Genomic DNA, 17,018 nt, shown 5'->3' on the forward strand with positions numbered 1-17,018 from the left:
ATTCCTTCCCTGGCTCATCCATTTCCAGTTCCCTTTGTCTGGACCGCAGGGGAACCAAGCGTGACCTTCACTGAACAAAATAATGTGCGAGGAGGGGAAAGGCCGTGCTGGCAGAGGTAACAGCCAGGTACTCAGAAGCAACCGCAACTGGTCCTGCTATCTCCTGCAACAGCCAAATTGTTGCTAACAGAGAAGTTAAAAACTGGGGGGCAAGAAAATCAGCACAGAACTATGATATGGAAAAGGAGGACATTAAAAAAATCACACCCAATGCTTTCATCTCCTCCAGGGCCCCTTCCGCTCTACACCCCAGGGTAAGTTGTTATAAAACAGACAACAGAGTCCCGTGTTCTCTGAGTGCAATGCCCAGAAGGAGAAAGGGCTGAAGAAACTGCCACTGCTAGTGTTTTTTCCCCACTCCTCCACCCACGTCAGTCCTCCGAGGACAAGCTAAAGCACAGCTAGGCAGCCCCTTTGGGGAGTGGAACACAAAGCCTGGGGAGCAGGGTGGCAACGAGACCCCTGAGAAGATCATCCCAACACCTCAAACTATTTTCTCTCATTTTCTAAGAAAATCAATTCATTCATTTACGTCAACTCATTTTTATTCTTCTGCTTACACTTTAGATGGCTTCTTGTTGCCCTTAGAATAAAACTCAAACATTGTACCATGGTTTACAAGGTCTCCCATAATCTGGACAAAATTGCTCCTCTGGCCCCATCTCCCGAGGCTACATGTCTATCCTTTCCCCAAAGCTCGGGCCCATTTACGGCTTTGCAAAGGCCGCATCCCTGCCTGGAAGTCTTTCTTGTGTTTCTCTGTCAGAAGGTCCCTGTCTTCACACTCAGCCCCAGTGGCTACTCACTCCTGAACAGCAACTGGGAGACCCTTCCTCTTCACTTCCACGGTGCTCTCCACTAACCCCTAGCATGCCACGTGTCACCCTGTGTTATCTTTCCCTTCCATTCAAGACGTTCCCATCAGCCAGCCTCTGGAGAAGCAGAAGGACGCCTACTTCATTTGTGATCCTCCCCAGTGCCCAGCGCAGTGCCTGACAAACATCCGGGGCTCACTACGGGAGGGAGGAATGACTTTGCTGAGCTGTTGGTAGGTGACCAAGCTGAAACTAGACAGATTTCTTCAGATCTCCGGGCTGGTGTTTTTTTCCATTACATCAGGCCCTTTTAATTAACAGTCAGTTAACACTTCTGATAAGCTTTCCATTCAGCAAAATTCAGCGTTAGGCTAACAGATGGCAATGCCAAGTTCTGGCTCTAGACCAGGGCCAGCCCCCAAATTACAGATTATTGTGCTCTCTCCCCTCTCACTGCCTAGGTGCTGTGTCTTCCTCCTTCTTTATGACAATCTTCACGGAAAGGAGCATAAAACTACAACAGAAATCTGTGCCAGACACAAAAGAGCTGAAAGAAAATCTAATCTCATCAAGCTTTCCGATTTTGCTGGGCCTTGTTCATTTCTCAAGCTCTGCTTACAGATATGTCACTTACGGTTTCAGATGACAGTGGCCAGCGATAAGGAGGACTACCCCAAAGCACAATTTTAAATAGGCTATTGGTTTGGCAACTTTACAGGGCAAGTCTGGGGAGATTCGAACAGTAAGTGCGGGAGGGAAGACACTGCAGAGGAAGTCCCTCAAATGAGCACGTGATGAGGGCAGCCAGGCTCAGGGCCATCTTTCAGCTCGCAGTCCACATGGCAAACTGCACATAAGAAGAGGAAAAAAACCTCTTTTTCAAATAAAATGCCCTGTAAAGATACAAACTTGTTCAAAAGTTGGTAGTTCCACTGAAGGGAAATGTGAAGAAAAATCGACATAACAAGATTTAAAAATCGTAAAGTATACCAAGTTCCCAAAGCAAAAAAAAAGAAAGAAAGGAAAAAAATTCACTCTATATAAACTTCGTCTTAACTTTTGGAGGCAAAGTCCCACTAAAAACGAGCCAGCGATTTTGTCCAGGAAGGTGAATTTCTGTTTTATTACCTTCAAGCCAACCCAAAGCTGCAGTTATGTGAAATTTACACAAGGGTCTTCATTTCTGAAAAGGCAGTTTGGGGGCAAAAGGAAAGAGAACACTACCGCTCTTGACTCTATTATGAAGGAGGAAGGGAAATGAGCGCCAAGCCCCCAAACACACACAAAGACACTCGACACCAGGGAACGGAACGGCAACGCCAACTGCCCTCGCCCTCGCCCTCACCCAGAGTGTTGTGCACGCCGTCCGCCTCTTCTTTCACAGATTCATCCAGGCGCTCCAGGTTCTGCACGAGCAGGGCAACCACTTGGCCATCCACCTTCAGCCGCAGGGAAGCAAAAGGAGAGAGGGATACACATCACAAAATAGTCCCCAAAGTGCTCCCATTCCTATACTCACTTCTCTACTGAAGAAAAAAAGTAAATAATGAGCCACCTGAGGTTTAGCGCATGCTCTACCATGCCCGCTGTCTTCTGAGCCTTGAAGTGAGTCTGAGGCAAGGAAAGGGCAGGCACCATTATTCCTAATTTAAGACTGAAGCTTGAACCCTGGCTGGTGTGGCTCAGTGGACTGAGTGCCAGCCTGCGAAGCAAGGGGTTGCTGGATGATTCCCAGTTGGGGCACATGGCTGGGTTTCAGGTCAGTTCCCCACCAGGGAAGGCGCAAGGGGCAACCACACACTGATGTTTCTCTCCCTTTTTCCCTCCTTTCTCCTCTAAAAATAAAATCTTTAAAAAAGAAAAGATTGAAGCTTATGGAGACAAAGTTTAATTCAACATTACAAAGCGAGCGAGTGACAGTACTAGTACATTTGAACCTAGGCCTTCCGATATCAAGTTCAGTGTTCTTGCTACTTTTCTGCGGCACTATGCCATCTAAAGTCAGGTCAACAGTTCGTTCAAGCCAAAGCATGCTTCTAAATCACAGGAGCAAGATAAGTTTAGTTGGTAAATTTACTATCCATACTTTACACCAGCCTTGAAATTTAGGATTAAACACAAAACATTCCTAACATTCCATGCTAAGCTCATATGAAAACTATTACCTCTGATGAATTTCTAATTCCTTCTTGAAAAGAATGTTAACATAATAAAATGCCTTATATTTACATTATATAAACAGAAATTATATTTCTCTCGTTAAATTTGACTCACACAATACTTCAAGGAAACTTTCAATAGCCACACCCCACAGTTGATATTCAAGAGACGAGGAACTTCACCAAGGCCACACTGCTACTGAGCGGTGGGAGCAAAAGCAGAACCAAGTTCCCTTCTGAGGAGAAACAATGCTACTCCTGCTACACGATACCTTCTGGCACAGTCCATGGTCTTGAGGAAACAGCCCTCCAGGTAATCCTGAGGCAAAATAAGGAAGGCAACTGAGGAAACACCTAATAATCAAGAAGTGATTATCTATCTGGTTATAAATCTCTGAGTAATAAGTAAATCGCCTTAATAAGTGAACCAGTACAGGAAGGTAAGATCCGCTGTGTACTTGCCGTGTACCCTCTCACACTGCCTCAGTTTCCTCACTTAGAAAATAAAAATAAGTTAATGAAAAAAGCTGTGAAGATTAAATGAAAATGTGGGGCATGCCTTGCCCTGGGTCTGGTCCAAAAATTAAGGAGAGAGTTAGAATCTAGCCCTCTAAGCATTCTTCCACCTGGCTATTCACTGCTCATATCTCCTATGGACTAAGAAAACTCAAGTTCTTGGAAGGCAGGTGCCACAGCCTCATTCATGCTGGTGTGCTCCCCAAAGTCTAGAGCAACGGATGCTCCACACAGCAGACGCTCAGTAACTTTTGCTAAATTTAATGGATAAAACACCTACTTTATGTACTGTAATTAGATCTTTATATATACATATATATTTCCCCATTTACTTTCACATATTCCTCACAGGTGAGAAAACGAAGGTCCCAAGGTCCAATCAGCTTGCCAAACTCTCAAAGCTTGTGGCAGAAGTGACCATCTCTGCGACCCTATTTTCCCCTTCCCGTCCTATCACATTGGTGAGGGGAAAAGAGAAGGAAATGATCTCATCCAACCGACACTGCCTAGGCACTTGTGCATCAGGCGCTCGACAGACCCAGTTCAAACTGAGCCTGAGGATGAAGCAAGGGCAAGAGAGGGCTCTCGAAACGAGGCCTCTTCACTCTTAAGTCTCAGGGAGACTTAAGGGAAGCACTGGGATTATTGACTAATTTGTAATACCAGTCACAAATGCAGTCGACTTTTTTCTAGGCTCTCCTTTATGCCTGGAATGAGGAACGATGTAAAACACTGGCTGCGTATTTGAGGGGATACGGATGCCAAAACTGAGAGCACCTCCATAAATACAAGAAAGAGCTATTTACCCTCTTATATGAAGGAGAAGGCAAGCTTGCTCTCAAATCTCACAGCTAGCAAAAGCTTCACCAAGAAATCCACTGCGACGTTTGCCTTAATTAATTGGACAATTTGGGTATGTGAAAGAAAACAGAAAAACATCTGGGGGCAAATAAGAACCACGTCAGTTTGTTTTCCTCTAAATCGCCCGGGCTGACGTAGAATCTCCCTGAACCCCACAGCAGCAGGCACTGCAACTCTGCCGAGTATGGCAGTGCTTCCCAGTTCTGCCAGCTGCTTCACCAGGTTCCACTGCTCATCGCGGCCACACCCCCTTATCCCTCCCCCCCTTTCCTTGTGTCCTAGTTATGTTTCCCATGTCTGCTCTCTGCAAAGTGGAGACAGTGGCAGTAAGCAGCACATTCAAATCCCAGAACTGAGTGGTTATGGAGAATGGGTGTCTGGCCAGAGGAAAAACAGACAGCTTTTTTTAGCTTGCAAAATATGAAACTATGTTTTGCTGGGTTCAATGAAACTTTATCTGATTGCAGGAGGGTCAAAACAGTCAAAATTCACTCAGCTCAGAAACCCTTGGAAAAATATTCGTATGATGCATAGCTCTGGGTATTGCCTAGTAAGAAACATAAATTAGCATTCTGTCTTACTCCCTCTAACCCCTTGGTATCTACCACCTTCACGCCTATTTTTTTAAGCTGTGACTAAGTCTGAAACTAAAAACAAATCCTGATTAGGGATTAAAACATTAAAGGGTGCTCAGCCAGAGCAACCCTAGCCTTGGAAATCATGACTGTTGAAGCCTGACGTTTTCTTATAATTCACTGGTTATTTCTCACTGTTAGCAGGTCTCCCAAACAATATTCTAGCAGGTCTGACTGAGACAAAGTTCAACGCATGATCAGACTTCCCACTTGACCAGCAAGAAAGGCTGGAAAATAAAAAAGAGACAGATGAGGGTTTGAAGGAATCTTTCCCTATCTTGTACAATCTGCCAATAAGCTTTCTCAAGAATTCAACTGGAAAGATTTGTAGTAAGGAATCTTTCTACCTAGTAGAAATAGTTCTGGAAATTTCATATTTTAAAAACAATAATAACCCCCCCACATACACTGACACCCACTGAATCCTGATAAGCAATTAAGTTTTGAGTCAACACATAGTAATATGGTCATAATGCAAAATGCATGCCTATTGCAACCCATCTTGTAATATCTTAGCCTCCACTCGTGCCCCCCAATCCATCGTCTACACAGCTGCCAACCTGGTCTTTTCTAAATGTTAGGCCTGACTACGCTACCACTCCCTGGCTTAGGATCCTCTCATTACTCCGCATCCCGCTGGCAATTCCACCCGAACTTACCACCAAGAACGACAAAGCCCAGAGGGGCCTGGCCTGGACTGCGTGCTCTCCGCTCGCCCCAGCTGTCCTCTCACAGCACAGGCCTTTTTTCTGCTCCTCGAATATGCCACACCCACTCCTGCCTCAGGTCCTTTACATCTGTCCTATGTTGCCTTTGGCCATTCTGAATGCCTGGTTTCTTCCTATCACGCAGAACGCAGGCCTTTCCTGGCTGTCTAATCAGTGGTGTCAAACTCATTTTCACCGGGGGCCATATTAGCCTCGCGGTTGCCTTCAAAGGGCCGAAATAATTTTAGGACTGTATAAACGTAATTACTCCTTAACTGTTAAGGAGTTGAAATTACACTCGACCCTTTGAAGGCAACCGCATGGTTGATGTGGCCCCCGGTGAAAATGAGTGTGACACCCCTGATCTAATCCACTGGGATTTCCCAGTCACTCTGCATCACGTCACTGTACTTTAATTCTCTGTGTAACAGAGAATCACTATCTGTTTCTGGTTTATTTGCTGTTTCTCTCTGCACTAGAATATGAGCTCCACAAACGCAGATTTTGTCGGTCCTGCTCACTGCCATATGCACGGTTCCTAGAATCGAGAACACACCGAGCACTCAATAAACATTCAGGGAATGAATGAACAAGTGAATTCCACTTGAGAGCAAATACAGACGAAGGTGAGGATGTTAACAGAAATGGAAAGCAACAAGAGTGATAGGATCCAGAAATTTATATAATAAGTGCCCTCAGAGCAGCCAAAAACCTGCCAACCTGAACAGCACAATGCACCGCCTACCAGCCCAAGCCAAATCGACACGAGACATGAGAGTTTAACATTTAAGCAGGGTTAATTGAGAATAAGGACGGGAACGGAGAGCGGTCCCCTGGCTCTCTACATCAAAGCCACTTTCATTAAACTCTTTACAGCAAATGGTGGCTCCCAGCCACGCTGACCAGCCCTGCAGATGAGCCACAGTCCCATCTCCTGTGGCCGTGACCTCTCCGTCCACCCTCACATCACACCCTCCCCCACCCCCCTCCCCGCCCCCGCAGAGGCCAATACCTGCAGCTCTGCAGCCCTTCCCGACCCTTCCCCATCAGAAGTGATCGATCGCTCCCTCCTCGTTTCCACAGACTGCTGGCATCTCTCACGACCGCTCTTACCATTCCGCCTTACTATTTATCCTTTTTAAAAAACTAAACCTCTATCCTCCCATGTCTAATTTAGGCCCACAACTCTCAAAAGGTTTTTTAAAAGTATTTGTTCAAAATGTTTTTTGAATATCTGCTGAAATGAAAACAGTATTTGTTGAACTCAGCAAACATTCACAAACACTTCACTTTGTGTAGACGCCGATGTTTATGAAGTGCTCATTATGTGCCTTTGGGAAGATAATACTAGGCACAGTGCCTTTATGAAGATAACACTCAACTTTTATTGGGTGTTTATGCTGTGCCGGGCTCTGTTCTAAAAACAGACTAAAAACTTCATTTATTCCTCACTTCAGCCTTATGCAGTAGGCACTACTACCATTATCCCCATTTTACAGAAGAAGAAACTGAGTACAGAGAGGTTAGGTAACTTTCCCAAGGACACACAGCTGGTAAGTGAGAGCGGCCACTCCCCTGGCAGGGACCGCAATGCAGGAAAGACAACCTTACAGCTGTCTGTAAGCCACCGTGACAGGTGCCAGGAAGCCACCGTGACAGGTGCCAGGGTGTACAAAGTGCTAAGGGAACACAAATTCTGCTGAGGTGATGAGTCTGAACAAAACTTGGAAGGCAAGGGCTACGGTTTAAGTTTAAAGGAAGAGCAGGAGCGTTCCCGGTGGCCCCGGAGGAGCAGGGCCTACCGAGCTGAGGCAGGTGTCAGCGAAGCCCTGGAGTCACCAAGCACATGGCCAAGTTCTGGGACTAGCGAGTAGAAAAATGACTGTAATCTACTCACGACTCTCGAGAAACCCAGAGTCTTTTTTAGAGAGGTATGCCAGAGAATTGCCATCAAAACAAATATGCTTGCATTTACTACTCTTCAGAAAAGAGTCTATTTTCCAGGCTACCAAGCCAACTCGTTACAAAGCACAAATATTCACCTTTTGCATAAGGCATGGCAGTGGATGTGTGCCAAATTTTAAACTCCAAAGATGCCCGAGAATGCCAGGACAGCACTCTCTCCCCACAAATGTGCGCTTCTATTGCTTAGGACTTCCAACTGGGACAAAGAGTGAGGCAATAACCGCGAACTGCACACCACAATAAATTCTGCTACGTGCCCTCTAGCCTCTGCTCAGGCAATTCCAGGCCTCTGATATTGGCCCCAAATTAAAACGATGAAGACAACTCAACCCTTGTAATATGAGAACACTTATCAAACTTCTTCCTGAATGCAGCACACGGGGAGGGAAAAAAATAAATGGGAGATCACCCACTAGCTTTGCTCTCTGTACTGATGGCTTTGCAGGGGCTGCAGACAAGCACATAGTATGTGGGTGTCGAGGAATGTTCAACTGTTTGTGATTCACACCAGCCCCACCAATATAAAGCTATAAAAGTAAAAATCTTTGTATAATAAAAAGAAAACCAACTAAACAAACAAACAGAAAACCCTAGGTAGCCGCTACATAATGGCTCCCCAGTCTGAGGATGAACTGTTTCTTTCCAAACAAACAATAAAATCTTCAAGATCCAATGTTTGTTGGTGGGTCTGGCAACAAAGAAAACACAAAGGGGGCTTTTGTGCGAACTGCTGTTTCTGAGTGTGTTTTCCAGGCAGCAGACAGGCTGGCTGTTCCTCGCTTGCCTCCTCTATTCACACGGGCAAAGGGTGGTAATTAAAATCAGCCCAGGGACCAAGCAAAAAGGCTCACTCGGGGCCACGTAATTAAACCTCAGGAAGGCAAGATTGCACAGATGACACCGTGGGAGCACAGTGAGGGGGCAAGTGCCACCGCCTTCCTTCCGATGTTCCTCAGAAGGGCTCCCCCCATCGTCCTCTTCTTTCTGCGCAGTGGCGCAAGGGAAAAATAAAGGTCCCAGATTCTGCAAAACTGAAAGTTTGCTTTAGGAAGAAAAAAAATGGTGATAAAAATTTTCATCATATTCAGTCACAAACAGCCTCCTGGCCGCCAGCCTCGCTCTCTGTAAGGGAGTTTTTCATATCCAGCGGGTTCACAACCCCTTCACTTCCACCAAATGCCAGCAGCAAGCACGGCACATGGGAATTTCTAGTGTCGGGAACCTTGAGAGAGAGAGGGTGAGGAGGGGGTGGGCAGTGCAGCAGCGGGATCTCAGAGTCACTTGGACCCCGGTCCCAGCCATTCTGATTCAGAAGGTCTTGGACAGGGCCAGAAGGTGGCCTAACGAGCACTCCAGATGATCCTGGCACGAGAGGCTGTGAAGATCTAAGATAAACTCTGCAAACTGCATGACAACCAGTACTTCCTTTCACTCTGGACAGCACAGACCAGACAACAGAGAGGAAGAAAACCAGCAGAGCCTTGAGGAGGGCAGTAGGCTGGTAGGTGGACAGGGCTCTGCAGGGCGTAGCGGGGGAAGAGGCTGGGCTGGACTCACTCCTGCCACGGGCCAGCTGTGGTGCCTTTCCAGCCTTCGAGCCCTCTCTGATCACCGGTGAGAGGAAACCGGTGTGGAGAGACAGGACTATGGTGGGAGTCAGAATATGCCAGCTGTAATCTCCGCTGTTACAGGGACTGGCTGAGGGACCCACTGGAACCCTTCACTTGTGCATCAGGGGTTCCTCTTGTGTAAAGTGAGGTGATGGGACTGTAGGCTCACCCTACATACGAACTCCTGTGGATTGGCTGCTGCCTGGAACAACAGCTGAGGAAGATTGTGAGGCCTCGCCAAGGCTCCGCTTGCAAGGCTCTGAATGCCAAAACACCTGGGCCCATGTGCCACAGGCAGGGCTGCAGCTCCAGCCTGGATGCGCTAGAAGACTTATTCTTATTTTTAACATTCTCCAAATCCTGTCTGTGAAATAAGTAGTAATGACACTTGTCTTCACTAGCACTTGGAATTATAAAAGCCAGAAGAGAAAAGAAACATCTGTGAAGACTCTCTGTGAAAAGGTCAGAAGCACCACAGTCAAGTGTAGGGGAAAGGAACACGGAGTCAGAGAGAACACAGGTTCAAATGCCAGCCGAGTGATGACGGGCAAGCTGTTCTGTCTCCCTACGCCTCCGCTCCATCGCTGTAAGTGGGAATAACGACAGCGATGCCCGTCTGAGAGGATACGGTGAGGATTCCATAAAGTGGTATTTAATAAACGCTAGGCCTCTATAACCCCTTCCCTCACATAGTTCCAAAGGACCAAGTGCCCAGAGGTTGCATTTCTACTTTCTTACTCTCCTCACTCAGCCCCGCCTTGCCACAGAGCTCTACTGGATACCCGGCTGGTGCCACGCACAGAGACAGGGGTGATGATGACGTCAGCACCTTGTACAAGCCTGCAAAGTCCCGGGGGGATGTGCAACTTACCAGAGCATCGATGAGCACTTCTGCTCCCTCTTCACTCTCATGGAGGGTGTCTATGTCTGTTAATTCCTGCAGCAAATCAACCACAGCTATGGACACATGTGAAAAATGTTAAGGATATCACATACATACTGAAACTGCACGGACATTTTATGAAAATATTTGGTTCCCTCCCGTTTCCCTGTCAATCACTTCAGCACTGTTTACCTTTAATACACTCTGGTTTTATTAACATCTCTTCAACAAGGTTCTGCTCACAGAGGGTGTTCAATAAATATTGTTAACTGACTTAGTTTCTTTCTTTAAGCTGCCTTCCTGGCAAACTATTCCACAGGTTAACTGTATTTTTTATAAATTTCAAAACTTCAAATAAAATCACTGAGGAGGTTGCTTTTCCAGCAAGAAATAAGCCAGTACCCTTAGCCTATCTCATAATTTAAATTATTGAAACTCAGTATAACCTTAACTACTTTGTACAGTTCACCTTGAAAGGCAACAATGACTTCTAAGATGAGACGGCTGGTATTCACCAAGGAGTTTTCAGAGACCAAGGCATGACAAAATAGATTTAAAATGGAGAAGGAAGGCCCTGGCACAGCAGCTCAGTTGGTTGGAGCATCGTCCCATGCAGCAAAAAAAGGATGCAGGCTCGATCCCCCGGCCGGGCACATACCTACGTTGCAGGTTCAGTCCCCAGTCGGGGCTGTACCAGAGGCAACCAATCTCTATGTTTCTCTCTTACACTGGTGTTTCCCTCTCTCCCGCTTCCTCTCTCTCTGAAACCAATACACATATCCTTGGGTGAGGATTAAAAAAAATGTAAAGGAAACGATTTACACTGGACTCTCCTACCCTCCAGCACCATGCTGCTTTGGACACAAAAGAAATATAAACAATGAGAATTAAACAGCTGGAAAAACTAGAGAGAAAGATGGACATATAACTGAAAGAAAACATGAAGCAGAGAAAAAAGAAGTTATGTTTGGAAACTGGAAGCCAGACCTAAAGTAAGTTTCTCTTCCCTCACCTTGGAGACACACACACACACACACACACACCCCTCCACCAGCCTGCATTTACTGAGAGCCTATGATGAATAACGCACTGTGACAGTGACAAAGGCTAATCTACTCTTCACTCTGGGCTTCGGTTGCCTCATCATCAAATGAGGACATTAGATAATCAGAGACATTTAAAAAATTATACCCCACAGGCAATTACTAACATGTAACAAATGAAGAATACAGAAACAAACTGCAGCTGTCCTGAAAAAGGAGCAATTGACTCAAACTGGGAAATGGAGAATGATTTGTTAAAAGGGGTGAGACAACAGGCAACTGAAAGGATGAGGGTGGGTGGGCTAGGAAGCAAAACGACAGGAATAAACGCAGAGAGATTAGAACGCACAAAGGCATATAAAGAGGAGGAGAAAGGGCACCGGAGGGAGAGAGAAGATGGTAACTATAACTGTATGAAATAACAGTATTTTGAAAGAATACCTAGCAGCTGTGCGCAGGCGGCCCTGGAGCACTGAGGGGTGGGGGTGGGCAACGGGCCGTGGGCAGTTGGTGCCGGGGCGGGGGAGGGGGAGCCAGGCCTTGAAGGAGGAAGAGCCTCAGCTCACAAGAGTCCAGACAAGAGACAACACGGGTAAAACCAAAGCAGTTTCACTACAACTGGGAAGAAAGACTAAATAAAATGAAAGACACAGGACATATTAACAAGAATGACAGAACTCGCTATCAACAGATATTCCAGGTATTTTGCGAATATCTTTTGCTGGAATAAAAACTACTTGGAGGTTGAGAAGCTGACCATCATGAACAAGTAATTAAGCTCCCTGTGTCATATTCTTTCACTCTTTAGAGCCATATTTGCCCAAAGCATAGACGTTAACTTCATGTGTACAAAGAGCTTAAAGGTCTTTGGACAAAATTCCTTCATACTTGTAACCTTTATTAACAAAATAACTGGAAAGCTTGTTGACACACACACACACACACACACACACACACACACACACACAAAATGTATCATACTTGACACCTGAAATATATAGTGAACCAAAATACATCAGTTGTTTGAATTCATTAAAAAAAAAAGACTATAAAACTAACTCCTAGCAGCCCTACCTAGCAGGAACGAGCAGTCTTCTCTCCCCGAAGACGGCAGGAGTCACCGTGGTAACCACCACCACTCTTCAAAGTCATCATTACGCCAAGTGCTGCACAACCCAATTCTCACAACAGCGTGAGTGTGACCCCCGTGTCACAGATAAGCTAAACCTCAGAGTGGTCAGGTAACTTACCGAAAGGTCACTACAACGGCAAGGAAAAATGTTAGGCCCGTCTGATTCTAAAAACAATACGTTTGCCACTAAGCTTCATACTGATGTATGGGGGAACGCATACCAGGCTTAAAAAGGGCTGGATTCAAGTACATTCCAGCTTTTGACCCTCCTGTAACCACAGAGAAAAGAATGATCATGTATTCTCACCATAAATTATTAAAGTCCAAGGAAAAACAGCAAAATGCTGGCAACTTCCCTTCCTCCTCCTAGCACATTTATTCTCTTGAAAAGTTCTTACACAGATCTTCTCATCTACTCACATGCTTACTTTCTATGCCTGACATTTCACCTCCCCATCTCTCCACCCTTCCGTCCGTCCGTCCGTCCGTCCGTCCACGAGAGCCAGTTGTCTGTAGGGCCAGGAGGTGAATCGGGCATGCAGTAAGTACTGTCATCACATCCTTCGGATAACACCACGCATGGCTAAGCACTTCTTAACTAGTATGGGATGATTATTAGTTAACTAAACAATAGCCCCAAGAGACAGGTAGGATACATGTACACTAAAGAACAGCAGATGAGAATCAGATGCCACGCGCAGACGGGGGGCAGATCCCACTCACCTCGGCTTCACATCTTCAGTGAACGGATCCAGCCCAAATTACCACTAGCCACGGAATATCACTGAAGCCCCTTCGTTTCCTTACAGCTTAAATTCCTCATTTGTACAATGGTGGTAACGATCTCTGCCCAGCCTATCTCATTGAAGAATAAATGAGGTCATGCATGTCAAAGGCCAAGTAAGTCAAAGTACTGAGAAAATATGAAAAAATAATAAAGACTATAATAAAGACTTGTTAGGCAAGTCTTGCCACAGAATGGCCAAAGTCCTCTAAAATCTAAATTTCAGCTAATGACAGCATGATCCTCCCTTTCTGGGTCAAGTTAGCGGTTAGAAGATCTAATTTCACATCTCAGCTATGCTGCACATTCAGCTTAATCAAGTCCTTCTTCAGCCTCTACCGTCTTACGGGCCAGGTACATATTTTCCTTTGCTTAGTCTTCAACCATGCTCACAAATGTGTCATATTAAACCTAGGAACTGTTTTTAAAAAAAGGAAAAAAACTGACAGTGGCTGTGGTTTTACACAGAAATAGGATACATGTCTAACTTTTACCAAGGGAAGTCTCATCTCGTAACGTTCCAGTGTGTGTCTCCTTGTCTACTCTCCAGCCTCAGTTAACAAGTCAAACAGGAAATCAGTTACCAGCTCCCAGATCTGGTAAACGTCTTCATCAATCCTACCACTGATTTTAAATAAATTCCCAACTTTCACCAACTAGCATTTCAGCAAGGCAGTAATGAGTCCGTGATTATAATAATCAATTCCTGGGTAATATAATATTTACCCAGGAATTGATTATACACTCTGGGACCCAGAGTACAGAGGTCATTTGAAGACCAGAGAGAAGAATAAGAATGGAAACTAAAGGCAGACAGATGAACTCTCGATCATGATGAGAAAATTCAGCAAGGTCTGCCACCCACCCAGCATTTCTCCACAAGCAGACTAGCTCCACAAGCATGGGTGATAGGTTTCTCCACTGTAGTTACAATTTCATTTCACAAGGTAAAAGGCTCTCCGGTCCGAGTATAATAGAAAAACAGAGAACCTGTCTGTCTGTGAATTACTAAAACACAGTTTTTGATAGCCTATTCTGTCATGTCGAGTGGAAGGGCCACCGCACTCACTCCCTCTGTACCTGTCCACTACTGGGCCAATAAGCTGGCGTAATAGGAAGTGAAGTGGAAATAACCCGCTGGGCACAGCGCGGTCGGTAGCACAGTGGCTCCTGGAAAACAGGGGGTGTCTCCAGCTGTTTTCTCGGCCCCGGATATACGCTTTGGGACCTGACCCCATGGAGGGCCCTGGTACAGTAACGGAACGTTAGTCTTATTAATCTCCAGTGAGATATGTCCACTAGGAATTTTTTTTTTAAGATAAAGAGGAACAAGACATAGTAAAACAGGTGGCTTTTTTTAAAAAGCCATTTTTAATAGGCTTCCTTAAGAGAAATGAACCAGTGTAGATTCAGAATATATAACTGATTTAATGGGACAAATAGGGGGCTTTCTAAAAAAATCTTTATTCTTTTATCCATTGAATAGGATAGTGATTAGATATAACTCAATTAATGCAGATGAATTTCAAAACACACAAAATGGTCTTTTTCTCCTTTTGAAACATCTGGCAGAGCTACCTAGAATGAACCTGGACTCATAATTTTATCACACTCCTAAATCAAATTAGTACGAGGGAGAAAATACACTCATTTAACATTTATTAAGTACCTAGTAAATGCTAGTGGGCACTATTATGCCACAGGGAAATGTCCGGAGCAGGCTACAGCCACCCTGCTTTGGGACATAGAATTCACCTAAAACTCATAAATGAAATAAAAATTACATTAAGAGGTCCTTTTCCTAGACTGCCACTTTGGCACTTTTTACCTAATCGGACTTTCTTTGGAGCATGTTTAAATGGCTCTAAAGAAATGGGTGGTTTATCAGTACAGATTATCTGGGAAGTTACACTAACAATGAGAAAGAGAAGTAACTTCCTTTCAATGTAACTTTGATTCTGAATATATCAAGATGAGACTGGCTCCTAGCAAAACAACAGCTTGAGAAACACAAGTCTTGTTAGCCAGCACTTAAAGGAAAGCACTGGAGCCACAGCCAACCTCCCTCTCAGCCAATTTCAAACACGGCCCTGAGGAGGCGCACACCTCTCCCAGCCCTAGTCCTGCTCCTTAACACTGGGGCTCTAACACGAGGCACCCTGACCACTGTAACCACCCTCTGGAACAACACGGTGTGTCTCAGGCATGTCTCAGGCCGTTTGTTGCCCTTCAGCATTCTCAGGCCCAAACTGCTCAAGTTCAATTGATCCCTGCTAGTCTAAAACAACCCGTCTGCTCCTTATTTTCCAGTTCCCACAGTAATATTTCACAAAATCCAAGAGGACAACTTTGCAAGCCTATGGGCCCTCTGGAGTCTGAGAAAACTAAGCAATGATTTAGAAAAGAATTCCAGGCAGATCAGAGCTGTCCCATCAGCACCAATGATCGACTTGGCACTAACAAATCTCTCCCTTCCTGCATACTAACGTATGTATAGTCACTGCACTGATGCCTTACTGTAACACTTACAATGAGGCCTCTGATCACAATTGGATGCAGAGAAAGCAGGCTTTGAATAAACTGAGTTTAGATTACTGGATATTTTTTTTTAAAGATTTTATTTGCTTATTTCTAGAGAGGGAAGGGAGGGAGGGAGGGGGAGAGTGAGAGAGAGATTGAGAGAGAGAGAGAGAGAGAGAGAAAGAGAGAAACATCAACGTGCGGTTGCTGGGGGTTATGGCCTGCAACCCAGGAATGTACCCTGGCTGGGAATCGAACCTGGGACACTTTGGTTCCCAGCCCGCGCTCAATCCACTGAGCTACGCCAGCCAGGCCAGATTACTGGATATTTTTTAATTAAAGAATGGGGCATTTAGCTATGAATCAGTGGTTGTGATTTTTTTAAATGGGCCTGATATCCGATAAGTACATAGTGACTACACAAGCAGCCAGCAAGAGCATGTCAGCTTCCAGTAAGTGAGGAAGGGCAATTTCCATTGCCAAGGTAGAGACCACGAAAATAAACTTGAAAAGCACTCTCATCTCCCCATCTATCAAACGCTTACCCATCTCCAATATCCAATTCCCTAACCACCCCCAAGCCAGAGATGACCCACACCTTCTCAGAATTCCAACGGCATTTCCTGAGCATAGTACTCCACGGGCACTTACCACCACACATAGTAACCTGAATGTTTTTGCTACCAACTAGAGTTGCTGTTTCTTGTTTCCCTAACAGAACCCAACAGAGCTAATCATACTGAGGAAGAGCCCAGTAAATGCTGTGATCTACAAGAACTTTATAAAGGATTCCATTGACTTGCCACTCAAATTGAGAACAAAGCAAAGACACTCATGGATTTGGTACCTTGGAGATTTTTTGGCAGGGGGTGGGGTAGTGATGGTGGTGGTAGCAGAAGGGGTACTCAGCAACCACCTGGGGTTTTATCTTCTCCTTGTTCTTTCAGGCAAACTGAGTAAATCTGGCTTAAACCAGGCCACAAAAACTGTTTAGCAATACCTTAAGAAAATATCTTTAAATGTAGTTTTTGGTGTTTTTTTTTCCCCCCTGCAGAAACATTCCAAAAGGTTCACAAAAAAAGGGCTCTAAACATGTTTAAATGATTTGCTTTAAAGGGAAAATTGTTTTAAAAAGCTGTATTTCTGCAGGGCGGCAGCTGTTGGGCCCCACCCCGTGCTCTCTCCTGATGCATTCCCAGCGACTCTTCAACGCTCTGTGAGGGGCTCGCCCCTCCCCCTCCTCCCCACACCCCAGAGGTGCTCTTCACAGACCAGAATTCCGCTCTGCAGCCAGCTGATGGCTGGGCTCCAGCCTCTCAAGGGGGGAG

General features: G+C 45.3%; 1 protein-coding gene across 1 annotated transcript in view; it reads right to left on the bottom strand.

Annotated features, from left to right (window-relative positions):
* The window catches only part of CTNNBL1 (catenin beta like 1), a 153,013-nt gene that overhangs the window by 87,705 nt on the left and 48,290 nt on the right, over positions 1-17,018 (bottom strand). Inside the window, exons 5-6 of the mRNA XM_045833652.1 lie at positions 10,200-10,297; positions 2,221-2,314 (exon numbers count right to left, since the gene is read on the bottom strand). Coding sequence (XP_045689608.1) covers positions 2,221-2,314; positions 10,200-10,297 — 192 coding nt within the window. The remainder of the gene's footprint in view (positions 1-2,220; positions 2,315-10,199; positions 10,298-17,018) is intronic.

This window comes from Phyllostomus hastatus, unplaced genomic scaffold (assembly GCF_019186645.2).
Source record: "Phyllostomus hastatus isolate PE091 unplaced genomic scaffold, TTU_PhHast_1.1 phas_contig_17, whole genome shotgun sequence".
NCBI lineage: Eukaryota > Metazoa > Chordata > Mammalia > Chiroptera > Phyllostomidae > Phyllostomus > Phyllostomus hastatus.